Source organism: Mizuhopecten yessoensis, unplaced genomic scaffold, assembly GCF_002113885.1.
Source record: "Mizuhopecten yessoensis strain PY_sf001 unplaced genomic scaffold, ASM211388v2 scaffold10635, whole genome shotgun sequence".
NCBI lineage: Eukaryota > Metazoa > Mollusca > Bivalvia > Pectinida > Pectinidae > Mizuhopecten > Mizuhopecten yessoensis.
Window position 1 is genome coordinate 1,263,514 of NW_018408645.1, and position 27,353 is coordinate 1,290,866.

General features: G+C 36.3%; 2 protein-coding genes across 2 annotated transcripts in view; one reads left to right on the forward strand and one right to left on the reverse strand.

Annotated features, from left to right (window-relative positions):
- On the reverse strand, positions 1-26,653 carry LOC110461533 (THO complex subunit 1-like). Its single transcript, XM_021515034.1, has 19 exons — positions 26,580-26,653; positions 18,165-18,238; positions 17,752-17,812; positions 16,820-16,886; positions 16,274-16,392; positions 15,481-15,529; positions 14,714-14,809; positions 13,829-13,899; positions 13,149-13,207; positions 12,809-12,911; positions 12,256-12,387; positions 9,912-10,012; positions 8,371-8,488; positions 5,186-5,283; positions 4,642-4,773; positions 4,402-4,485; positions 3,614-3,858; positions 2,492-2,673; positions 1-1,988 (listed from the first exon to the last, which is right to left on the reverse strand). The coding sequence occupies exons 1-19, from the start codon at positions 26,628-26,630 to the stop codon at positions 1,890-1,892; spliced, it is 1,941 nt and encodes a 646-aa protein (XP_021370709.1). The 5' UTR covers positions 26,631-26,653; the 3' UTR covers positions 1-1,889.
- A 9-nt stretch (positions 26,654-26,662) lies between these two features.
- LOC110461534 (adenosine 3'-phospho 5'-phosphosulfate transporter 2-like) overlaps positions 26,663-27,353 on the forward strand; it is a 21,619-nt gene continuing 20,928 nt past the window's right edge. The window contains exon 1 of the mRNA XM_021515035.1: positions 26,663-26,704. The gene's annotated coding sequence lies outside the window, so the exon portion shown is untranslated. The remainder of the gene's footprint in view (positions 26,705-27,353) is intronic.

The following is a 27,353-nucleotide window of genomic DNA, read 5'->3' on the forward strand; positions in this document are numbered from 1 at the left end:
TTTCTGAGAAAATCTTTTCATCATTTATGACAATATGGTATTGCTGAAATATGACAATGGAAACTCTGTATGATATATATACAATAACATGATGGTGGTACCAAAGTATGTACCACACAGTGAACAGAGTATACGTAGCTTCAAACCAGGAAAGCAAGTGCCCACAATTATTTCATGTCTTCCTCTATCTGTCCAAGAGATTTCAAAAATTGGGGAGGAGCCAATCAATTCAAGCACTACGGTATAATCAGATAAGTTTTTAACTGTTACTCATGTTGGTGATAACTTGTGTTATGCAATTGGAACTCAAACAACTCATTCCTTGAGAAAACAATATAAATCTATAATAGCAAGCTATATAAACTTCAAATTCATTTTTTCTGACAAAATGTGAGCAAGAAACAGAATTAAAGACTTGTTTGTTAACCTACAGAACTATTTGATACAAAGTTGGATGTTTCATCTGATCAATTTCTGCTCCAAATTGGTGTCATAACTCTAGAAATATATTTCTCAATAGATTTTTCTCACACTTTATACAAAGGTATACAAGTATAGAAATACTTCTAGTCAGATTGTGTTTCAGAGTTCCATGGTCAAAGTCGAGGTTATCAGTACCATTTATAGAAGTTTGTGAAAAAATGACACCAATCTGTAGGGGAGCCGGGCCCATCCATGTCTAACTAGACATTTTCTAGTTAAAAATATAAAATAATATCAAAATTTGTAACAAACAAGCTATCTTCTTGTACTGATAATAACAAAATCTAAGTGTAAAACATGAGAAAGGGTCATTTCAAATACATATTCTTGTGATTGTTTACAAATAAGTGAGTTGTAAACATGGATAACTTTTCTGAGTAACAACATCATGATTTTACTCCAATATTATTCATGTTGGTGCAGTTTTCTTAGTTCTGAGAACGGAGTCATTTTGTGTTTAAAATGCATAAATTAATGTTGTAAATTAAAACAATTTAAAGTACCATACAGAGTTATCCAGTTGATATTTGAAAAAAACAAATCACACTTTTTATCCTTCTATCTAAACATGTCTAAATGAAGAGAGCCAGAGGATAACACATGATGAGATTGCATTGAGAACAATTTAGATAACCAAACATGATACATGAAGGTATTACGAGGTATACATTTTGTATGAACATAGCAGACTATTTAGAACATTGTATACCTGGCATTCTTATACTAAGAAGCTTTGTGCCTGTATGTATACTGTATATAGGGTAATAATTTATGAGAGTTATTTTCGTGGTATGAAAATTCTGTGCATTCAACATGAGAGCAAACATTTTTGGTAAAGAAATAGTACATACCTATCAATCTTGAAAATTTAACACAGTGAGCTTGTCTTTTTCTTTGAGTAACACAAAATTAAAACAGCACTGCGTGTAATGAACACTGGATACCATACTCGGTGTACTTGTCATTATTATGTTTGACATAGACCATAGTTATTACATCATGCTGTCTGTTAAATCAATACTGACCATCGACTCGAGTCACATACACATACACACACACACGCAGATCTTTGGTCCTTATAGCACCCTTACAGCGTCCCCAAATCTGACCTTTAAACACTAGGCAATTCTCACCAATCACAATAATACATTTGCTCACTCCATGAACATCACTAACACCGCTGAAGTCGGTCCCTTGCAGAATTTTATGTCTAAAATTGATTTCTTCAGTTTGCTACAATAAATCATTTTATGATTCTGCAAACTTTTTATGTCTTTCCGATAAATTCCTTAAGAACTCCAACATGGTATCTGTAGACCATCTATGCCATAGCTTGACACCATCATAGACATGCTGATTAGACATTTACTGTCTTAACCATGATAACAATATTTCAACCTGTGAGGTCAAGATTTGCCAAACACGGACTGTATGGCATCTGTGAGTCCAACCTCTTTGAGAGCAATCTTCAGTGTCCCAACTGTAGCACGGTCACCTTCGTTACTCTGAAACAGTGACAAGGATTAGTAATTAACGCTGACAAATGTTTGTTTTGTTTCTTGTGGAACTCTTATTATCCTGAGATAATGTATAACTTTTACTTAAGGTATTTAGAGATATCAGATGGAATCACACAATAACTGCTGGACTAGGACCCCGTGAAGTACCAAGTAACAGGTTATTGACATAGGTTGCGAGTTAAACATATGATCTTTTAACTCTTCTAATACACATCATGATCATTAGAAAGCAAGCTAAAATTAAAAACAAAACGTTTCTGTGACCACATGTTTCTTAAAACATTTGTTGGCCCTGACGACCTATTCAGTGTTGATGAGCCGTTCAGCAATAAATAATAAAAATAATTCTTAAAACAAAGATTTCCTAATCTTTGCTAACGAAGGATACTGATCCTCTATACACATTTGTACAGGATGTTTGTGTAATGGATCACAACCCTTGTAGTGAAACTTTCTGTAAAGAATATTGCTGTCATCATTATACTTACATGCCATACTTTAAGCATCTTAAATGCCTGTTGTTTTTCATCACTAGCTTCTTTCTCAAAGTATGAGATGTCGTCCTCAGGGAAGTTGAGTTCTGTGGCCAGTTTTTTCCACTCTCCCGTGAGTATGGCGGCTAACTGCTCGAGTACGGGTTGTGTTAGAGTATCTTCTGTATTGTCTTTACCTGTAACCATTGTTAAGAGTCAAAATAAAACGGATACAGGTAGAATGTTTCTGATATAACGTTAGCCTCTTTCATAACCAAACAAATTTGTGGAGAGGAACTAGTATAAACTTATACATAGCTTGTTTTCCAATCCTTTTTATACTATACTGTATTTGTGTTAAACAAACAAATCTGTCTTTGACGTATAGGAGTTCATATCAACAAAATTCCTAAAATGAAAGAAGAAAAACATAAAAAAACACTTCACTAGGTTTGGTTTTATAAGGTTTAGCATCCTATTTTAAAACATCAATGGTCGTTTAGGATATGCCTCCATGTGTGTAAGGTTTGTTTGTTTGAGGCGGTATGTTGGTGTATTTGCCTCCTTGGGATAGCATGGATCTGATGCTGACTTTAGAGTGCTACCTCACTTAAATACTACTAGTACAAAATTCCACCTAGTCACATTTTACTGACAACTGGTTGTGTTTACCCTATTTTGACTAGTCTTGTAAAACAATGTTACTTAAAAAAAAAATATTACCAAATTAAAGTTCATTCTTCATACATTGATTTTCTAACATTGTCAATATGTCACTTTTTTTTAAACTGAATTGTAAAGTGGTAGTTTTCATTCTAAATGTTATATCCTAAATCTCACACCCTGAATTTAAAATCTTGTATACTAAATTCATCTCCAAAAACTGTAAAATATGACTGACCAAATGAGGGGATCATTCATAGATTTGTCAAGATTGATGTTCAAACTCGGTTGAATATACAAAGATTTCAAAGCATCCTTGTAATTTAACCTGAATTTTCTCTGTTCCAATCTTTAATACTTCACATAAAGGTACATTACCTTGCTGCTTTGATTTTTACACAACCTGATCAATGTTAAACTGTTCTATCCCAAACCTATTTCCCTGTTGTTACACTGTTGTTACAAATACTGTACCTTGTTCATCATTCTGTTCCTCCATTTCTTGTCGTTCCTGGATACCCTCCTCCTCTTCACCGATCTCTGTTTTCATCTCCTCATTACTGGCTGTCTGTGGGATCTCCTTGGCGATCTTGTTCAGCATGGTTTCCAGATATTCAGCCAGAGGGATTGCCGGCTTATTGGTGTGTGTGAAGAAATGGGGACTTCGCCGTGCCAACAAGCGTAACGACTTCCATTGGAAAATTTGCTCGTTGATCATTCTGGACATGAGCAGGGAATGTTACATTAAAGACCATTTCAATATCTTATTCATCAAGACCCGGTTGTTTAAAGTCAGATTAACTTAATGAAAACTTTACATAAATTTTCATCTGGTGTATGTTCAGAAAGACTGGGAGTGACAACAAAAAAATATCTCCATAGATTCAGAACCATCATCTACAGATCTAGTAAAGAAACACTTTAGTACACAAAATGAAAATTTTCAGGTATTTCTCAACAATTACATTCTTTTTGTGAATAATTGGGTAAATGAAGGATTAAGCTAATCATCATTTGAACAACAGAAATGAGGAGATTATTTTCAAAATCAAAATACAAATGTATCTGAGAAGAATCCTTCAATTATGATAAAATATCAACATATTTTTGCCAGTCTCGTATACCCTTGAGAAAATCATAGAGAATAAGGCTAAATGATAAAGTTGCTAATGATTCTAAAAGACAAAAACAAACAATTTCAGTTAACATGGACTATTCAGACAAAAATATTAGACAAAGATTGTGATAAATTATTAGCATACTTGTATTCATCCTCCACCATGGCCTCTGGGTCGGACTGGTCCATTGCCTCGGCAAAATAATCTTCTAATGTCGGTAAAAACACTCTGCAAATGCAAGGATACATAATTTATCTGTGTGTTCAGTTATTCACTTTAAATGAGACTAGAATTGCTAATGCCTCAAACAGCCTTCACTTAAGAGCCTTATGTTATAATGTTATAATATAGGAAGAGATGGTCTCTCTGGACAGGTTATTTTACCTTTTGTCGGCCCGACATGCTCCCATGTTGTTAGGATTGATATTCCACAGGCGTGTCAGCTCTGAGCTCCCCATCTTTATGATCTTGCCACCACTAGCCTGAAGGTCATCTCCAACCCACCGTCGCTTTGCCCTGGAAATAAAAGTCCAATATGTAAACACTCTCAATATGAAATACGCTGTAACAGAATCAAGCGACTGTATACACATTCAATACTCACAAATCCTTAACCAATCTTCAAATTTATCCTATACATGTATCACACTTTTCCTACTTATAGTCCTGTCTCCATGTGAAATTGGCTGTTGCGAGGATAATAAACCCTGATTAAATAATAATTAAGTCTATTTGAAGTACTTCCAGGGAAATCCCTGAGCAATACCTTTATTGGTAATAGACATCTTTCATTGAGAAATGATTACTATATCAACTGTTTTCTCCAAACTCCATTCCATTAAAACTCAAACGGAATCTCCTGTTTCAGCTAATCTCCAGCAGGACTTGATTGATTTTCTGATTATCAATTCACTACTACAAGTATTACTTTGTTCTCTGTTTGGCATCTGTGTTCTTCTCCCGCTCGTAGCTTGGGCAGCCATCATTTTTCCATTCGTTCCAATACTCCTCCCTCGACAATATATGCTACAACAGAGACAAAAAATAGAAACATTTTCTATAGCAGCTCAACAGGATAGATCAGGATACTGGCTATAACTGTCTGTGAAGTACAAGTGTGTGCTGGAACTATCAGGATATACTGGGTATAACTGTCTGGGAAGTACAAGTGTGTGCAGGAATGATCAGGATAAATTGGCTATAACTGTCTGAGTAGTACAAGTGCGGGCTGGAATGATCAGTATATACTGGCTATAAATGTCTATGAAGTACAAGTGTGTTCTGGAATGATCAGGATAAATTGGCTATAACTGTCTATGAAGTACAAGAGTGTGCTGGAATGATGAGGATATACGGGCTATAACTGTCTGCGAAGTACAAGTGTGTGCAGGAATGATCAGGATAAATTGGCTATAACTGTCTATGAAGCACAAGTGTGTGCTGGATTGATCAGGATATACTGGGTAGAACTGTCTGTGAAGTACCAGTGTGTGCTGGAATAATCAGGATATACTGGGTAGAACTGTCTGTGAAGTACCAGTGTGTGCTGGAATAATCAGGATATACTGGGTATAACTGTCTGGGAAGTACAAGTGTGTTCTGGAATGATCAGGATTTACTGGCTATGACTGTCTGTGAAGTAAAAGTGTGTGCTGGAAAGATCAGGATACTGGGTATAACTGTCTGGGAAGTACAAGTGTGTGCTGAAATGATCAGGATATACAGGCTATAACTGTCTGTGGAGTACAAGTGTGGCTCGAATGATCAGGATATTCTGGCTATAACTGTCTATGAAGTACAAGAGTGTGCTGGAATGATCAGGACATACTGGCTATAACTGACTGTGAAGTACAAGTATGTGCTGGAATGATCAGTATATACTGGCTATAACTTTCTGTGAAGTACAAGGGTGGCTGGAATGATGAGGATATACGGGCTATAACTGTCTGAGTAGTACAAGTGCGGGCTGGAATGATCAGGACATACTGGCTATAACTGACAGGGAAGTACAAGTGTGTGCTGAAATGATCAGGATATACTGTCTATAACTGTCTGTAAAGAACAAGTGTGGCTGGAAACATCAGGATATACTTGCTATAATTGTCTGTGAAGTACAACTGTGTGCTGGAATGACCAGGATATACTGGCTATCACTGTCTGTGAAGTACCAGTGTGTGCTGGAATTATCAGGATATACTGGGTATAACTGTCTGTGAACTACAAGTGTGGCTGGAACGATAAGGAAATACTGGCTATAACTATCTGTGAAGTACAAGGGTGGCTGGAATGATGAGGATATACGGGCTATAACTGTCTGTAAAGAACAAGTGTGGCTGGAACGATAAGGAAATACTGGCTATAACTGACTGTGAAGTACAAGTTTGTGCTGGAATGATCATGATATACTGGCTATAGCTGTCTGTGAAGTGCAAGTGTGGCTGGAAACATCAGGATATACTTGCTATAATTGTCTGTGAAGTACAGGTGTGGCTGGAATGAACAGGATATACTGGCTCTAACTGTCTGTGAAGAACAAGTGTGTGCTGGAAAGATCAGGATATACTGTCTATAACTGTCTGTAAAGAACAAGTGTGGCTGGAAACATCAGGATATACTTGCTATAACTGTCTGTGGAGTACAAGTGTGGCTCGAATGATCAGGATATGCTGGCTATAACTGTCAGTGAAGGACAAGTGTGTGCTGGGATGATCAGGATATAATGGCTATAACTGTCTATGAAGTACAAGAGTGTGCTGGAATGATGAGGATATACTGGCTATCACTGTCTGTGAAGTAAAAGTGTGTGCTGGAAGGATCAGGATATATTGGCTATAACTGTCTGCGAAGTACAAGTGTGTGCAGGAATGATCAGGATATTCTGGCTATAACTGTCAGTGAAGAACAAGTGTGTGCTGGAAGGATCAGGATATATTGGCTATAACTGTCTGAGTAGTACAAGTGCGGGCTGGAATGTCATGAACCGTTCTGTTTTGGCCTATCATTGACACACAAAATAAAATTATTAACAAATGTTTTCACTTGAATATTTTTCCTCTAAATTATGAGAGATGCATTTCAGACTATAGTCAAGCATTATTATATATTGGGTGATTGGGATAAAACATTGATATAGAATATTAGAGTTTCATAGCATAGGAATGAACTGCTTCAACGTGGCTGGAATGATCAGGGTATACTGGCTATAACGGTCTGTGAACTACAAGTGTGGCTGGAATGAGCAGGATATACTGGCTGTAACTGTCTGTGAAGAACAAGTGTGTGCTGGATTGATCAGGATATACTAGCTATAACTGTCTGTAAAGTACAAGTGTTTGCTGGAATGATCAGTATATACTGGCTATAAATGTCTGTGAAGTACAGGTGTGGCTGGAATGATAAGGAAACTGGCTATAACTGTATGTGAAGTACAAGTGGGTGCTGGAATGATCAGGGTATACTGGCTATAACGGTCTGTGAACTACAAGTGTGGCTGGAACGATAAGGAAATACTGGCTATAACTGTCTGTGAAGTACAAGTGCGTGCTGGAATGTCATGAACTGTTCTGTTTTGGCCTATCATTGACACACAAAATAAAATTATTAACAAATGTTTTCACTTGAATATTTTTCCTCTAAATTATGAGAGATGCATTTCAGACTATAGTCAAGCATTATTATATATTGGGTGATTGGGATAAAACATTGATATAGAATATTAGAGTTTCATAGCATAGGAATGAACTGCTTCAACCTCAACAGCATGGTATGGAAAGTTCTAAGGGTATTTATAATTAGACCCGCTGGTATTTCAGGCAACACGAGGTATTCAAGCTCCACAGAATATTCAGCCTCCATAGGGTATGCAAGTCCCCAGGGAATTCTCGCTCTTTTCGATATTCTTGAATAGGGTATTCATGTACCACTGGCGTTTAAGACTCCTCACAGTATTCTTGCTCCACAGGGTTTTCAGGCACAACAGGGTAATCAGAATAAATCAAGTTCCACAGAGTTTTTTGGCACCACAGGGTTATCTATGAATTAGTGTTTGAAATATCAAAGTTGGATTATCATTCAAATGAAACAAACAAGCAGCAGCTGGATCTTGAAACTTACCTCCACATTACTTGCAAATTGTTCTCCCTCTGGCGGTGTCTCTCTGATCAGTTGGTACACCCTTTCCTGGGTGTTTTTAACCCACTGGTTCTGGTCATCTGACAGTGACTGATTGTTACTGCAAACACACATAATAGAACTATGATATACTGTTGTGTTACAGTGTCTCAACCCTATTGTAATATACATAATAAAACTATGATAAATCGTGGTCTGACAGTGTCTCTGCCCTAATGCAATATACACATCATAAACTATGATAAATCGTGGTCTGACAGTTTCTCTGCCCTAATGTAATATACACATCATAAAAATAAGATAAATCGTGGTCTGACAGTGTCTATGCCTTATGTAATATACACATCATAAAAATAAGATAAATCGTGGTCTGATGGTGTCTCTGCCCTAATGTAATATACACATCATAAAAATAAGATAAAGCGTGGTCTGACAGTGTCTCTGCTCTAATGTAATATACACATCATAAAACTATGATAAATCGTGGTCTGACGGTGTCTCTGCCTAATGTAATATACACATCATAAAACTATGATAAATCGTGGTCTGACAGTGTCTCTGCCTAATGTAATATACACATCATAAAACTACGATAAATCATGGTCTGACGGTGTCTCTGCCCTAATGTAATATACACATCTTAAAACTATGATTAATCGTGGTCTGACGGTGTCTATGCCCTAATGTAATATACACATCATAAAACGATGATAAATCGTGGTCTGACAGTGTCTCTGCCTAATGGAATATACACATCATGAAACTATGATTAATCGTGGTCTGACGGTGTCTATGCCCTAATGTAATATACACATCATAAAAATAAGATAAATCGTGGTCTGACAGTGTCTCTGCTCTAATGTAATATACACATCATAAAACTATGATTAATCGTGGTCTGACAGTGTCTCTGCCTAATGTAATATACACATCATGAAACTATGATTAATCGTGGTCTGACGGTGTCTCTGCCCTAATGTAATATACACATCATAAAACTATGATTAATCGTGGTCTGACAGTGTCTCTGCCCTAATGTAATATACACATCATAAAACTAAGATAAATCGTGGTCTGACAGTGTCTCTGCCCTAATGTAATATACACATCATAAAACTATGATAAATCGTGGTCTGACAGTGTCTCTGCCTAATGTAATATACACATCATAAAACTATGATAAATCGTGGTCTGACGGTGTCTCTGCCTTATGTAATATACACATCATAAATCTATGATAAATTGTTTTCTGATAGTGTCACAGACTCACCATAATATACACGTCATACAAAAATAATGAATTGATTTGATGATAGGAAAAACTCTGACATAGCTTAGTTAATGTTACTCACTTTTAATTATAAACACTGGCGCTAAATCATCATCATCAGGCGATAAATGTTACTCACCTTTAATCATGAACACTGGTGCTAAATCATCATCATCAGGTGATAAATGTTACTCACCTTTAATTATAAACACTGGTGCTAAATCATCATCATCAGGCGATAAATATTACTCACCTTTTAAACTTCACCTGGGAGTTGAGGTACTGGAATAGGATGAGGAACTGAACAAGGACGTATCTCCGAAAGTTACTGTCGTTTAGCTGCAGATCCATCAACTTAAAAAACACCACCACATTAACTGATTTATTTTTTAAGTGACATGGTCAAGTTTTGTTATGCTAATTTTATTGCATATCCACTTGTTTCTGCGCCATAAACTGGCAATTTCTATTTCCATGGACCTATCATTAGTATCATGGTATTTTAGCAAATGGACCATGGATTCAAATTGGGATAACTCATTGATAAATAAATTGAAGCAGAAATTTTCAAATGCTGATCAATTCATTAAGTTTTAACTTAGATGTCATATTGTTTCCCCACTTTAAACAAGTCCAATCTACTATACTTTGTTTTATCTATTATCATAAAAGAAATAATGTCAACTGGTTAGATTCAAGCACTAGTACATGTACAACCAAATTTTCAAAATAACATACAAGTAACAAGTTGAACTGATTTTAAATAATATCATTATGTGCCAGTGTACCAATTAGGGATCTGGAGAAGAAGATCAACAGGAACCATAGTAACGGTGTCCTATTCAATTCAATGTTAACAACTTGATTTTTTGAGAACTGTTTTAACCATATTTTAACTCATCTATTTCGCAATTGACACAGATGAGAGTACAATTAATGTATTTTCCTATTGACACATATGAGAACACAATTTATGTATTTCCTATTTACACAGATGAGAACACAGTTAATGTATTTCCTATTGACACAGATGAGAACACAATTAATGTATTTCCTATTGACACAGATGAGAACATAATGTATTTCCTATTGACACAGATGGGAACACAATTATTGTATTTCCTATTGACACAGATGGGAACACAATTATTGTATTTCCTCTCGACACAGATGAGAACACAATTTATGTATTTCCTATTGACACAGATGAGAACACAGTTAATGTATTTCCTATTGACACAGATGAGAACACAATTAATGTATTTCCTATTGACACAGATGAGAACATAATGTATTTCCTATTGACACAGATGGGAACACAATTATTGTATTTCCTATTGACACAGATGGGAACACAATTATTGTATTTCCTCTTGACACAGATGAGAACACAATTTATGTATTTCCTATTTACACAGATGAGAACACAATTTATGTATTTCCTATTGACACAGATTAGAACACAATTAATGTATTTCCTATTGACACAGATGAGAACATAATGTATTTCCTATTGACACAGATGGGAACACAATCATTGTATTTCCTATTGACACAGATGGGAACACAATTATTGTATTTCCTATTGACACAGATGAGAACACAATTATTGAATTTCCTCTCGACACAGATGAGAACACAATTTATGTATTTCCTATTGACACAGATGAGAACACAGTTAATGTATTTCCTATTGACACAGATGAGAACACAATTAATGTATTTCCTATTGACACAGATGAGAACATAATGTATTTCCTATTGACACAAATGGGAACACAATTATTGTATTTCCTATTGACACAGATGGGAACACAATTATTGTATTTCCTCTTGACACAGATGAGAACACAATTTATGTATTTCCTATTTACACAGATGAGAACACAATTTATGTATTTCCTATTGACACAGATTAGAACACAATTAATGTATTTCCTATTGACACAGATGAGAACATAATGTATTTCCTATTGACACAGATGGGAACACAATTATTGTATTTCCTATTGACACAGATGGGAACACAATTATTGTATTTCCTCTTGACACAGATGAGAACACAATTTATGTATTTCCTATTTACACAGATGAGAACACAATTTATGTATTTCCTATTGACACAGATTAGAACACAATTAATGTATTTCCTATTGACACAGATGAGAACATAATGTATTTCCTATTGACACAGATGGGAACACAATCATTGTATTTCCTATTGACACAGATGGGAACACAATTATTGTATTTCCTATTGACACAGATGAGAATACAAATAACATGCATTGTATTACTGGAGATCTCATTTTCTCTCTAGGCTTTTCTTTAGCTGATGTTTCTCTCCCTCGGCACCTTTTGTTGGACTTTTGTCAGATAAATGTGAAGGGTCAGGATACCCTGTATAAACTATGACTTTTTGTAAGATTAAACCTTAAAGTGGCAGTTGTGTGGCCCCATTATCTGTGTATGCATCGATATGACTTGAGCTGTGGTTAAGATGGAAATCAATCCTTCATGTCTCTAAGACATCTTTCAGTGCATAACCAAAGCTTGTTAAACACTCCACATCTCACACAAAGTGAACATACAAGTACCTTTTCACTTGTCAGGTATTTGGCAAAAAAGGCGGTTGTGTCAGCAGGGCGAGGCATTAGAAGTTTCTTTCGTGACGACTTCATGTCATCCAATTTAGCACTGTTGAATGCATTGAGCACTTCATCAGAATTCTGGAAAAGAATTGGAAAGAGCTTACAAATACATTTTATGTTGGATGCAAGAACTTTAAAAACATCTTAGATAAGAACTGACATAACAGTTTACTGGTTAATATGATGTGGATTTTTCACCAATCTTTCAAATTTAAAGTGAATTAAGAAAAAAACAATTTACAGGAGAACTTTTAGAAAACTGCAGTCTTAGATTGAACTTTCAAAGTCCACAAAACGCTAATACTTGTCTTAGTGTTAATAGAGAATTGACTGTAAACAGAGGTTATCTGTAATCAAAACAAGGAAACATTATACTAATTCCAACATTTTTTGTTTTTAATGATAAATTAAATACATAATTATATGAATACAACTCGGTTAATATCATTTAAAATGATGACAACTCTTTACACAAAAACACACTAGAACATGCTGTTACCATCTGAAACATTTTCCAGGGAACTTTTTCAAAGCACTGTGTTGGTTTTCTGAAGAAATCTTGTAATGCCCAGAATCGTCTGTACAAGTTGTAATCAACTGGTCTAAAAGAAATAAAATATGTATGAAAGTATCACTGTCTTAACAGGACAGCAGGAGAGATTTATACAATTACCGTGCAAACAGGAGAGATTCATATAATGAAAATGACAGACAGTTTTGGTTGTCCTAGTTACCACTGGTTTTTTTCATGATTACAAGGTGAAAGTAGCACAATGTAAGTGGTGTCATGGTTACAAAGTGAATCTATATTTTGTGATTTCGCTGTACAAAACATTTACTTTGGATGGTCATCTGTTTCTCCCTCTTCTACTTCCATTCCGTCCACCTTCAACTCTGTCTGTAACAGAAAACAAAGCAGCATATTTCACCAGACAGCTTCTGTACTTCTCATAAGCAACTGAAAATTATTCTTTTGTTTGTTTTCTCGAAAGAATTTTTTTTTTGCAAATATTAGTTCTATTTATAAACTTGTTGCATTTATCCAAGGGATTGATGACATTATGAAGAAAATAGTATTCACAATACACATATAAGCATGAGGCAAAAAAAGCACACTACCTAGCTTAAATACTGTGACAAATTGAGCATACAGTGTACCTATGATCTAAACTATAAACAGAGGTTTTGAGTTTTCAAAGTGTGAGATTGACTTTCTCAGAAAGTGAGATAATGAATGCATAGAATGAAGCCTAACATTTTATCAATCTTATTAAAATTTCATTTGCTTTCTTAATGAAATATATTGGTACATACATAACATGAATAACTTGGACCTTTCTGAAGAATTCAGCATCATACTAAATGGGGAATGATCTTGAGGCCTCCAACCTTGATGTTGAATGAGTTACTGAATCATCACAATCAGGAGGTTTTACTCTATACATTAGAGATTAGAATGCTACGATTTGAAGCCCTATTGCTAGAGGAGAATTTGACATGACGACATGCACTGCCTTACCTCGAATCTGTCTGCTTTTGTTGTATATGTTGTTACGTTCTCCAAGTTGAACTGGCTCATCAGATTTAATGCTAGAGAAGGAAACACAGTAGAGTTATACATGTTAAAAATGAAGACAACTTATAACAGCTTATAATGTTGTTACTGGTAATGTGTTTTTCACACACTCATACCACATGTTATTCACAATCCAAAAAGTCAATAATTGTATGATCGACATTAACAACTATAAGTGCTCTGATATCTAACAGAGATATTCGTCACCTTTTCCTTGGAAGATAAAGACTGCATGCCATTTGTACAGAATGTCTTAATACTGAATGGACATTACCTCAAAGTATAATTAATTCATTTAAACACAACTTTACAGCAAATTTAAGTTGATCAGTATTAAACAGGTCAAATCAATATGCCTAGAAAATACATCTGTCACCCTACATATCCCAACAAATACAGTCAGTTACAGTAACTCTTAAAACAATAAGGACATTTTGGATTTTAAAAATATTGGACCAATATCTCAATCTCCATATTAAACACCAGCGGTTCCATTGATCACTGTAAAAAAATATCTGAATTATCTCCCTTTTCCCTCCTACACATATTCCCTTAAGTGAAGATAACTTATCCATAATTCAATGAAGTCAACAGCCTGAATTGTCTAACACAGTGTTGGCCTTAATCAGAAAACTGCTAATTGTGTTTCTAGTCAACAGTACATTACATGTACAGTCAGCCCTACCAATGTAAATGGTGACAGGTCTAGAAAACTAACTTTGGGAAGAAAGAAAAGAAGCCATAGTTTCCTCAAACACTGTGAATAATTCTGTATGCTTAAAAAACATAACATAAATGTTTGCAAAGGCATAGGTTAAACATTCTCACCTGACTTTTCTGATAATGGAAATAATCTGGATAGGAACAGCTGTATACGCCCACAAAACACTGTGTTCTGCGACTTGGAAAGTCTGCGGAGAAGATCTAAAAAATCGACAAGAGCATCACATAGCAGAGTATTATCACAGGAGAGCTATAGGGTGCTGCCTTTGTTCATTGTAAATGATTTTGAAGTGCAAGGTTTCAATAATAACACTTAGAGTAAAATAAAATGGAACGTTCTATCTTTTATTTCAAGAAGAGCAATGTGTACTTGCAATAAAATGTATGAAGATATTGAAATAATTTCAGAAAAAATAAACCCACAGTAATTTTATTTGTACTTTATTACCAAGGAAAGTTGAATTATTTCTTGGATATGTTGAAATTGGAAAAAAATACCAAGTAGTTTATGCCCTAAGTAGGAATAAGACAAGGTTTCTTGTTTCTTGTCAACTGTTTTAACAATTTGTTGTATGGTAGCCAAAATGACCAAAGATTTAAGCTCCTTCAATTTTCAACACTTTTTGATTTTATCCCCAATGGAAACACAGCTCCAATTTGTTTTGTGTATTAACTCATGTAACATAAACCATTGTGGTGTCAGCATTTTGATATAGCATTGAAGACAACATACATGAAATTAGATTGTTAAAGACATACATTTTTGGTATTATGATAAACAAGAAGTTGGATTTATTTCCCTCTCATATGACACATATTAAACTTATTCTAAAGATTTTATTTTACCCCAGGATGTTATTTTTGTTTCTTACCATTACACATCCGCAGTAAGTAGTTTTTGCCGGCAGTGTAAAACATTTCCTGTAAGAAAAGAAACCATTTAACAGCAAAATACTAAATCACTCAAGGGGGTTGGAGACACTGCAGTGTCCCCTTTAAGCTGAAAATCCAGTGCAATTCAGATGATCACTGCCGTGGATACTTGTAGTATATGGAGACCCTGTCCCTCGTGGCCGGAATTTATCAGCAAGAATCTGCAATGTTGTCCTCACTCCGTTTGAATTCAGTAAAATACTAAACTAGAAAAAGTTTACAGAAATATTTCAGTACAGAATGTGTTAATACTTCATTATCAATATAATCTTTAAGTTCCTGTTGTCATTGTAATTGTTTATTGTTATTTCTCCCAAACAGTGTGCTTTCATGCATTCAGAATCTCTTTGAAAGCCTTATGTCCTAATTAAAAAACATATATCAAGGTTTTAGTCATATATAAAAGGTACATATATCACATATCATTAGCGTTTTTGTTACCTAATTTTACAACAGCCTGTCCCTTTATGAATTGGGAAAATATGGCATTATTTGTATTGAAATTGGGGATATATCTCCCAGTTTTCTGTCATTTTGGGAAAATAAGGCACTTTTTAGCTGGGGGAAACAGTCTGTATTCAGCAGTTAAACTGAGCAAAAAATCACTGCTTATTATGCAATTATCAACACATAATGAGGTTGATTAAGGATTAATCAACCTGAAAAAGATAAGCTATTTCTGAAGATAAACCTGTGGCTATATACAATATGCACATTCGCTCTACTACTTACAGATTTCCAGGTACTTAATCTGTCCTCCACGAGGCAGAAGAGTTCCTCACATTGACTAAGGGTGATGACATCAAACACATCTGATAAAAGCAGGAACGGTGTGGATGCTGCACAAGCCTCTGAAGACAAAAGTACAAACAAATGTTTACATCATTCAAATCCATGTTTATTGACACCTCAATCTATAAAATTAGACTTACCTTGTACTTGTTGTTGAACAACAAAAATGTCAGATACAATGTCAACAGACGAAAACCAAGAGACGTTAGATTACACAAGGAGATTTAACGTTGAACAGTTTTATTTCTCATCAGAATTCTTTCATCTCTTTAAAAACGTCATTTGGACTTACGGGAGTGTTTACTCTATTTATACTCCGACATTAAAATGGAGTTAATATTGGTTTATTTTAATATTAATTAATATACTCTAACAAAGTATTACTCTTTTTCAGTCTAACGCACACAGATATTCTCGTATTGTCTGGCATGTAACCTTAATAAAAGGATACAGAGAGGAGAGGGCCATGTTTCCTCATACACCTACCTTGAGTGGCCAGTTCTACTGAAGCATCAATGACTGATTTACATGCCAGACAATCAGGATCGCTGGTCTGAAAACAACAGAAATATCGCTGTACAAATGTTATTACAGATAATCCACATGCTTCACATATGTTGTGTGTAGAACTTCACAAAAAAAATTCATTTTGCTATGTACATGTATGTATCGATTTTATAACCCTTAGTGCCTTTGAAGTGTAATATACAGTGTAGTAAAAATAAATTCACACAAGGGGCGAGTAGTTGACCATGCTTTATGCTGCACAAGGATAAACTACAACCATACAGTGTTAATATTTATGTGATATACATATGTTTTAAGAATTCAAAACATATTCTTGGGGATTTTTGAATTTTGGATATATTTGGGGAGTTAGAAATAGGGATGGTCCACCTTAATCTAAAACTTGGGGTAAATTGGCAAGTATGAGGTGACCACTTATAGTATGGCACCCCCACCAAAGTCCCCTGATGGGTCAGTCCCTTCACAAATATATATTCCTATACTCATCCTTTAAGGATCATTTGAAAGAATATTGGTGATAATTTATCAGAAAGTTTAAGACAAACTGTTGTTCAAAGGTTTTGTACTCGGTGGCACTTCATGTCCCTGCCCCTCATCAGTCCTTTAGGTAAGGGGTGTTAGCCACTTTTTTGAGTAGATTTTCTAATCCCCAACACAGGCTAACGGTTATCCAAGTTTCATCAGAATCTGACCAACGTTTTTTGAGGAGAAGTAAAAAATATGATTGTGATCAAAAATGGGCAAAAGCAGTTTGTTGCCTCCCCATTTGTCAGGTAGTCTAAAAATGGGGATGCAACCAACTGCTTTTGATTAAAACCTCTCATATAGATTTTTGGGTGGAACGTTAATTACACTGTCCTAATTTTTATTCAACATTAAAGCAAACCTACCACAAAGGCATGCATGACGTCTCTCAAAGCTTGATCCATTGCCAGTTTCTTCTCCGTGTCACTGTTGTTAACATAAAGAAATACATTAAAAATCAATGAACAATGTCATACCATTTCAGCTCTATCAGAAGTCCTTACCTTTTGCAAGAGCTCCTATGTTATTACCCACGTATCCAATGGAATAAAAAGAAGGAGGGTTTCCAAATAATTTCCCACCATTACACTATGAAGATATGGCATCATTATTTTGTTTTTGATGTTAATTGTTTTGTCTGAGGATGTTGCTCAGGTTTTTTTCCAGGAATAATACTGAACATAAATTTTAAATAATCAACAGGTTCTTATTTTTTTAAGAAATAACCATAAAGAACAATAGATAAAGATATATCCTTTGAAGTTTTTTCTATATTTACCCGCCATTATAAGACTGGAACTCTTCCACATATTTATCTGCAGTTTGGTGCTGGATAATTTTCTCCACCAGAACCTAAAAGTAGAAATATTTATCATAATAATAATAAACAATAATTTGAGGTTCTTATATACCGCTTTATCACAACCTAGTTCGTAGGTCGTCTCAAAGCGGTTCACAAAATATTATCCGTGGTTATAGGGCCTTTGCAACCAGCCAATATCTTTCTCAACTCCCAGGGGAGCATACAGCCGGAGCTGCCATTTCGGCGCTAACAGCTAGCATTCAACAATATTAGCGCTGCCCAACCATATACTCATTTACAGCTGAGTAGACTGGAACAAGCACAGAGTCAAGTATCTTGGTCAAAGACACAGTGCTGTGCCGTGACTCGAACCCGCAACCCTGCGGTCATGAGCCCAGCTTCCTACCACTAGACTACCGTGCCTCCTCATACAACAAAGCTGAGATATTCAGTTGGAAAGGGCCTTTAGCGCAAGCAAGGTTTTTGCAACTTTATAAAATACTTAAAACATAAGTGTCTGTATCATACTGTAAACAGGAAAAGTGTGCTTCCCCTGGGAATTGAACCAGCAACCCCAAGCAAGCTTCCTTAAGGCGATCACCACTCTACCAATTGAACTAAAGGACTTTACCGCCAGCGTGAAGCTAGAAAGTGACTGTGATCCTATAAACAATTAAAATCTGCCATATCTTGACCCCCTTTCACAATAGGGAGTGCCACAGACACCAGGAAAGAGAGAAGTGCGCTTCGACCAGGGATTGAACTAGTACTAATATTAATACCCGGCCTCCTCTGACACAGCCAGGTATAAAATCGATCCCATGCCTTGTAATGGAGCAAGCCTGGTGTGAATCACACCAGGGCGATTTTAGAATTAATTGACACCACATTGGTCTGCATCCATAAATAGGGTTTTAACATTAACTATTTCTGTTGATATCCTGCATAACTTGAAGTTTAACTCTGCCTAAAATGTCGTTAAATTATCAAGTTAACGTAATCAAAAGCGCAATCAAAATCTGAATTGACCGCCATGTTGGAAAGTTCGTCTCTCTTTCGATATAGGTCAGACGTCTAAATATTGGTGTCATGACCCAATATGGAAATTGTAGTAAACATGGCGGCATCAGTAGTAATATATTTGGCCAAGCAGGCCATATATAGAAAGGATAATTGAGATGAACCCATTGAGATAACATCACGTGTGATCTGTCATGGCGGTCGTTTCTATTTTTCCCCCGAAGTCAGACTTGGTTAATTTTGTAAAAGATTTTTTCATTGGTAAGGATTCGCTTTTTCAACAATTTAATATGCAGTATTTTGATAACATACTATGAGGAGTGAACCATATGTAATCTTACAGATTAGCACTTTTGATTTTGCTCCATAAGTTGGCATAGGACCGCTTCGTAGCTCTGATGACGCAATATATAACAAAAAATCTCTCCCATTTTCAACATAATTTAATTATCAATATTTCATACCCTTGTCCTTAATTTAGAAGTTCATCTTAATAACGAAATAGATGTTTATAAATTGAAGAAATCCATGGGTAAAGAACGCACATCGTGATATGGAGGCGACTAATTAGTGAGTGTACATACAAATTATAACTGTTACCCTGTGACGAGTTCAGGTGTGAATTGGCAGGGTATGTCAATATGTCGTGAACCTTTCTCTAGAATTTTAATTAGCCAGAGGAGTAAGATTACAATTTCTAGGACTGATTACCTAATAATAAAGGCTTTTACTTCTATCCGCACCTGCCTCCCTTATAATTAGTTCGGCTCCTGTAAGATCTCCTCCAGGTAAGTCACCTTCACACCTGTGATGACCCCCCGCCGCCCCCCCCNNCCCCCCCCGGGCTTACTTGGGTAAGGTACTAGTGTCGGTCCAATTATAAGCTATAAATTACACAACTAACAAATAGGTGTAAAGTGAATACAAGAGGCCCATGGGCCTTAACGGTAACCTGAGTCCTACAGTATTTATTTTTGTTGTTGAAATCTGTACCAATTTGAGTAAAAAATAGTTAAGTATAACGTTAACTTATCTTTGTAAGGACCATGAGCTGATCATTCCTAGAACAATTTTCAGTTAGATTGGCCTAATAGAACTTGTTTTTAAGTTTGAAATAGGTATTTACAAAAAAGCGGCCATGGCGGCCAAATTGTATTTCTGATCGACCCGAAAAATAGCAACACTTTGTCAGGACCATGATTCGATCATTCCTACAAAGTTTCAGTTCAATCGGCCATGTAGAACTTGACTTTAAGTTTGAAATAGTTTTTCAAAATGGCGGCCGTAGTGGCCATATTGGATTTCTGATTGACCCGGAAAATAACAACACTTTGTCAGGACCATGAGTCGATCATTCCTACAAAGTTTCAGTTCAAACGGCCATGTAGAACTTGACTTTAAGTTTGAAATAGTTTTTCAAAATGGCGGCCGTAGTGGCCATATTGGATTTCTGATTGACCCGGAAAATAACAACACTTTGTCAGGACCATGAGTCGATCATTCCTACAAAGTTTCAGTTCAAACGGCCATGTAGAACTTGACTTTAAGTTTGAAATAGTTTTTCAAAATGGCGGCCGTAGTGGCCATATTGGATTTCTGATTGACCCGGAAAATAACAACACTTTGTCATGACCATGAGTCGATCATTCCTACAAAGTTTCAGTTCAATCGGCCTAGCAGAACTTGACTTTAAGTTTGAATTAGTTTTTCAAAATGGCGGCTGTGGCAGCCATATTGGATTTCTGATCGACCCGAAAAATAACAACACTTTGTCAGGACAGTGATTCGATCATTCCTACCAAGTTTCAGTTCAATCGGCTAAAGCTCAGGTGACCTAAAAATGCTCATTTCGATGCTCTTATAATGAGGCTTTATCGTGAAAACATCCTTTTGTCTTAAAACTTTCTTTCGGTATGTCAATTAATATTACAATATTTTATGAAGTTGATATATCAGAAGAAAAATGATGAAATATTGTAGAATTAAAATCACTGAACCGATTGAAAATTGACCATCTAGAAAAAACGGAGTTTAAATGAAAACCTTGCCTATTTTTTCTCTGTATTATAATGTAATGGCTGCCAGTAATGACTTCTCATTCTGAAATCACCGTGTATTCTCAGATGAATTTAGCAATGTTGTAGTTATTTTACGAAGCTGAATCCAAAGAAGCGCAACATAAAAAATACTGTAGAATATATCACCAAACAGATTTAAAATTGACCGTCTAGAAAAAACGGAGTTTAAACGATAAGCTTGCCTATATGGGCTACTGCAGCCCAAGTCTCGCGTCGGATCTCCGAGAACAATAGGCTCAAGCCTGCGTTAGAGAGATCTGCACAAGTTGCCAATCTCTGGCTTTATTATCTCTGATATAAGTTTTCATATAGTGTCGACGTCGATGTAAGCTGATCCAGCTTCTTGGGACGCATCTATAAACTGTTCTCTAATCATGTTTGGTTGTGAGTAATAGGTTGGTACAAATTTTTGTTGATGATGACGCCAGTGATTGTTTAACTGAACTATTTAGGGAGGGGGCCTCTACAACTATATTTGGTAGAGTTCCACACGCCCACGACCCTATTACTGTATAGGTTCCTGGTTACATTGAGCCTCATCTTTCTCTTGAAGAGTTTTTTTGAATTTCCTCATGTTGTAGCCAATGTTGCCATTTTAATAATTTTGTCCAGAATGTCAATGTCATACATGATTTTAAAAATTTGTATGACGTCTCCTCGCAATCGTCTGTATTCTAGACTGGGGAGACCCAGCGTACAAAGTCTCTCACTGTAGGATTTCCTTTTAGGAATGGTAGGCGTCTTGTTGCCCTGCGTTGAACATTTTCAATGGCAATTTGATCCTTTTTGAACATTGGAGACCATATGCAGGTGGCATATTCCAAATGTGGCGGCACTAAGCTTTTAAACAATTGAATAAAAATGTCTTTGTTTATAAATGTGAATGTCCGAAATATTAGTCCAAGGATTCTGTTGGCCTTTGGAGACATACTCGATGACATGGTCAGTAAAATTTAGTTTATGGTCAAATATTACTCCCAAATCTTTTTCTTACTTCAATTTGTCCATTTTTTGTTGTATAAGCCGAGTCTATGGTTTGATTTCCTACTGACATGTGTTTACATTTTTTCCCATTTAGTTTCATTTTCCAGACTTTTGTTCAGTCATATAATCTGTGGATATCATCCTGTAGAGTATTCCTATCATCGTCTTTCGAAATTCCAGAGTATAATTTTGTATCATCAGCAAATAGTTTAATTATGGATTGTACGACTTCCGGCATATCGTTGACAAATATCAGGAATAAAAGAGGTCCTAGGACACTCCCTTGTGGGACACCACTGGTTACATTCCTGGTATTGGATATTTCACCATTAATCACTACCTTTTGCTTCATCCCGCTTATAATTTTTTTTATCCATTGGAGCGGCTTCCCCTGGATCCCATATTGTTCTAATTTAAACAGCAGTACCGTTTGTGAGGGACAGTGTCAAATGCCTTGCTAAAGTCAAGGTATATAACATCTATCTGGGTTCCATTATTTACTTGTTCTGACCAATCTTCAAGAACCTCTTGTAGCTGGGTAACACAAGATTTTCCCTTAGTGAAACCGTGTTGACACTTGGAGAAAAGATTGTTGGTGTCCATATGATCCATAATGGCATCCTTGATGATTTTTTGCATTAATTTTCTAAGAACTGATGTTAATATAAGCTGATTGGTCTGTAATTTTCTGGGCTAGTTTTTGATCCGGATTTATGTATGGGGGTCACCATGGCATTTTTCCAATCCTGGGGTAGTTTTCCTTCATTCAGAGATTTTTTAAGAAGATGATGGATTGGTGTGACAAGTTGTTAGTCGACTCTAATAGTAGTTTTGGATGGAATAGGTCGGGACCTCCTGACTTATTTGGATTTAGTAGCCTTATTGCCGATAGTATCTTGTCTTCCGTGATGTCAATGAATGGTTCCCAATAATTTCTTGTATTGAAAACTGGTAGTGGTTCATTTGTTTCGACAGTGAAAACACTTGTGAAGTAGTTGTTCATGATCTCAGCTTTGTCTTTATTGTTAGATGTCAAGTCACCATTGGCGTCTTTGATATTTCCTATTGTACTTTTAGCCTTGGTCTTCGACCTAATGTATTTCCAGAATGTCTTGCTATTTGATTTGATGTCCATGGCCATGCTCCTTTCATAATTGTATTTAGATGTTCTAATTTGTTTCAGAGCTTGGTTTCTAGCTTTTTTGTATTCGTTCCAGTTCTTTTCATCTTTACAATGAAGGGACTTTTTCCATCTGGTTTTCTTGTGCCTTATAGCATGTACTGCCTTCCGTGTCAAGTGGTGTTCTATGAGTAAACTTGTCATTTTTGGTCTTGCTCACTGGTATGTGTTCTTTTACGATAATTGATAAAGTCTCTGCAAAGACCTTCCATGACTCATCTACATTTTTGACAGACAGCAGATCTGGCCAATTGACATCTTTGATTTTCTCTCTGATCTTTGTGTAGTCGCCTTTATGGTAATTCAATCTCTCTACTTTGCTGGTAACATTTTCAGTATATAGGCAAAGCTCGAAGTTTGGAGAGATGATCGCTTAGTCCAAGTCCGGGTTCATAGTTTATTTCATCAAGCATTCCCTCCTCATTGGTAAAAACAAAATCTATTGGTGGTGATTACTTTCTCTAATTCTAGTAGGTTTGGTAACATGCTGGTAGAGGCATTCATTTCTTGTGCATTCTAAAAATTTTGTAGCCAAGTGTTGATCCGATACTGATGTTGTACATGTATTGGTTGTCCAATTGATGTCCTTGTAGTTGAAGTCCCCCATGATGACTATGTGACTATGACGTTGACGGCTCATACTGGCAATCACATCGTGTAGAGCAATCAAGTTATCAATGTCACTGTTGGGACTTTTATAGATGGTTCCAATTAGGAGCTTGTCGCTGTTCTCGAGATCTATACTGCACCAAACTTGTTCTGAAAAAATGACCATTGGTTGGACTGTTATTGCTTGTAGTTTAGATTTGGTGAATATGGTCACACCCCTCTCATTGTTGGACATGTCCAGGTGGGTTTCGTATCCTGGTATCTTGTAGAAGTCTGAATTATTTGTCATACCTGAATTTTTATAATGGATCTCTGTCAGGCTATGATGTCAGGGTTGTTGTTAGTAATGAATTCCTCAAGTTCAGGCATCTTGTTCTGTGTCAATACATCAACATTTGAATAAAAAATGTGGAGGGAGTTCTGTGTTTCAAGATGGCTAACATTTCCGCTATTTACTGATTTAAAATCCTCGTTAAAACAGCTATCCTAGTCTCTGTTGCTGCCAGGAGATGTAGGAGGGCTGTCAACTACAGTGGGATGACTGTCAACCAGCGTAGTTTCCTTCCCATGTTCGTATATCGACTCGCTCTTCAAATGTGACAGTTCTCGAGATAGTGGTATGGGACTAGGAGGTACTTGGTTGGTTGTTTCCATTTCCTCATCTACGGATTCCATTCTTTTAGATCCGTTGTTTTTTTACTTCTACCTTGTTACTTTTTGGGGGGGATTGATAGGCCTCTTTTTTTCCTCCTGTCCTCTCGCTGGTCATCTGTAAGGTCCCTGGTGAGGATAACAGATTTGAATCTATGATTGACCTTTGTTTTTATTGATGGTGCTTTTTCCAGTAATAATTTACGTTGGCTTTTGCTACCTAGAATCACCTTTAATGGGCGATTTTTTTCTGTGGATTGTTTGCCAATTCGGAATTGAGTCGCAATTTCTAGATCTTCAACACCAAGTTGTGATGCCAGCCTCCTTAGGTGATTGTCATCCTCTAATTTCTATTCTAATCCCATTTCTTTCTTCGATTCTGTGAAGTTAAAAAGAAATATATATTTGTCTCCCTTTGCTAAGGATTATGTAGCTCTTTGGTTCAGTTGTCAACCAGGTTTACTATGTCCTTTTTGAGTTCTTCCATAACAGATCCTCATGTCAGTTTAGCCTTCTTTAATTTTAGTATCTTGAGCTGCTTCTACCTCGCTGATTTTTTTTCCTATTGTAATCATTCTAGTCTCTGTTTGGATCTGCATCTTCTGAAGGGAGGTTTTAATCCGAGCAACTGTGGGTTCCGTCTGGTTACAACATGTACATAACCATTTGAAGTCCCCTGCCTCGAGACACTGGATAAGTCCATTTGACAGCCCTGTGCCTTTGTAACAATATAATAGATAACACATGTTACACTCGATGAGTTTATTGTCTAGTTTGCAATCACATTTGTTGCAGGCCAATACAGAGTTATCATCTCTTTGTCTTTTCCTTGCCCAAAGTACATGTGTAAGGGTACTTGGTTTCAAAGCACACACCATATTGGAAGGTGGATGGCAGTCTATCTATGTGGATACTGTTAGTAAAACTGCAGGTGTTGACTCGCGATCGAGGGACAGTGTCTACGAGAGTCAGAACTAGAACTGGCAGAGTCACCCTGCCGAGTACATCCAACCAAGTAGACACTGTATACGTGACCGACCAATTAATAATATGAGAGTGGCAAGATTACCTTGCCGGCTCACAAATTTGAATATGATTAATTTACACCTGATTGTTCCCTACATGCAGTGTTGTCTTAATCTGGGAGAAAGGTCTAGTAATGGCAGGGTTACCCTGCCGATTATAACCAACCAGGTAAACACTATGTACTAGCTACAGTGATGTCCAATACATCACCCTTTATCTGTTCTAAGGAGATGCAGCAGTAGACATCAATATCTCGAACCAGAAGCCGCGTCCAAGTGTCCACTTATTTATTTCCGGGATGGATACCGTCCCTATAAAGCTTCAAATTGATGCTGTACTGGCTACCTTTGTTCTTACGTCCCCCACGTGAACGGGTAAGACAATAGTTGAAGAGGAAGCTGATGACATTGTTTTCCAAGTTAAACTGAGGGTATATACATAAATATTTTAAATCATACATAAATTACTATAATAATATAAACAAGTATTCACAACAAAATATAGTGTAAAAGTTTGATACATTATAAATAGTTTTAATCCCTGCGTAAACAACTAAGAGTCATCTGTTTGCATTGAGGTCAGTTGCCAAGGATGAAAAGAAGTTACGTATATCAATAGCGAAACTCTTGAATCTGGAAGATGTTCTCTGTGTGATGGAGGAGAGGAGACATGCGTTGGTTTTGTTTTGTTTTTTGGGGGGATCTTTGGGGTCTTTTTGGGTAAATCGTGCTGCCGGTTGGTAGGGTCAATCGAGTTTTCAAGCTGCCGACAAAATGCCTCAATAGAAATATATTTCAAACCGCTTTACTGTAAATAACGCATTCACCTTTACCTAATCATTACCTTAAACTCGTTTCTTGCTTTCCCGAACTCAAACATCATGGAAGCTGCCATTTTTGTGATTTACCACAAAACTTGTGACGTATTACACACTTCCGGTTAGTATTAGCAACTTCACGTAGGCAAAGGTTAGTGATTTTGACACATTATTGAACTAGTCTTATATAAAAATCACATTTGCTGTAGATGTTATGTTGCCTTTTTTTACGTGAAATAACAAAGACGTTGCGATAAAATTATATCTATGAATGCAAAAACGTGACGAAGATAAGGTAGGCTCCCTGTCACAATAACGGTGGACAGCTGGCTTTTAATGTGCAATTGTTGTCGTCTGCTAATTCAGTCACTGTGCACAGGTGTGATGCCTGTTGCAATTATTTCTAGAGAGCTAGGTCCCAAATGAGAGAAATATGGCAGGAAAACTTGAGCATTGTATAAAGGAAGAGGTTGTGTTTACATACACGTATATGAATATTGAATATGCTTGCATTGATCATCGTGATTAATAGACACAAAACTGAGTGCTTACAAAGTGGAAATTTCTAATCTCCCATCACGTACCAGCATATACAATTTTAGCTCACCTGCCTGAAGGGCAAGCGAGTTTATGCTATGGCGTATAATCCGTAATCCATCTGTCAATATTATTTTTTCCTTTACAAAGCTACTTGTCCTGAACGGGGCTTAGTGGAATATAATTAAATTTGGTCTGGAGCATCGATCCTTGGGCTCAATTTTGTAAAAACTTTGGGTGTGCCCGTCCCCCCCCCCCCCCCC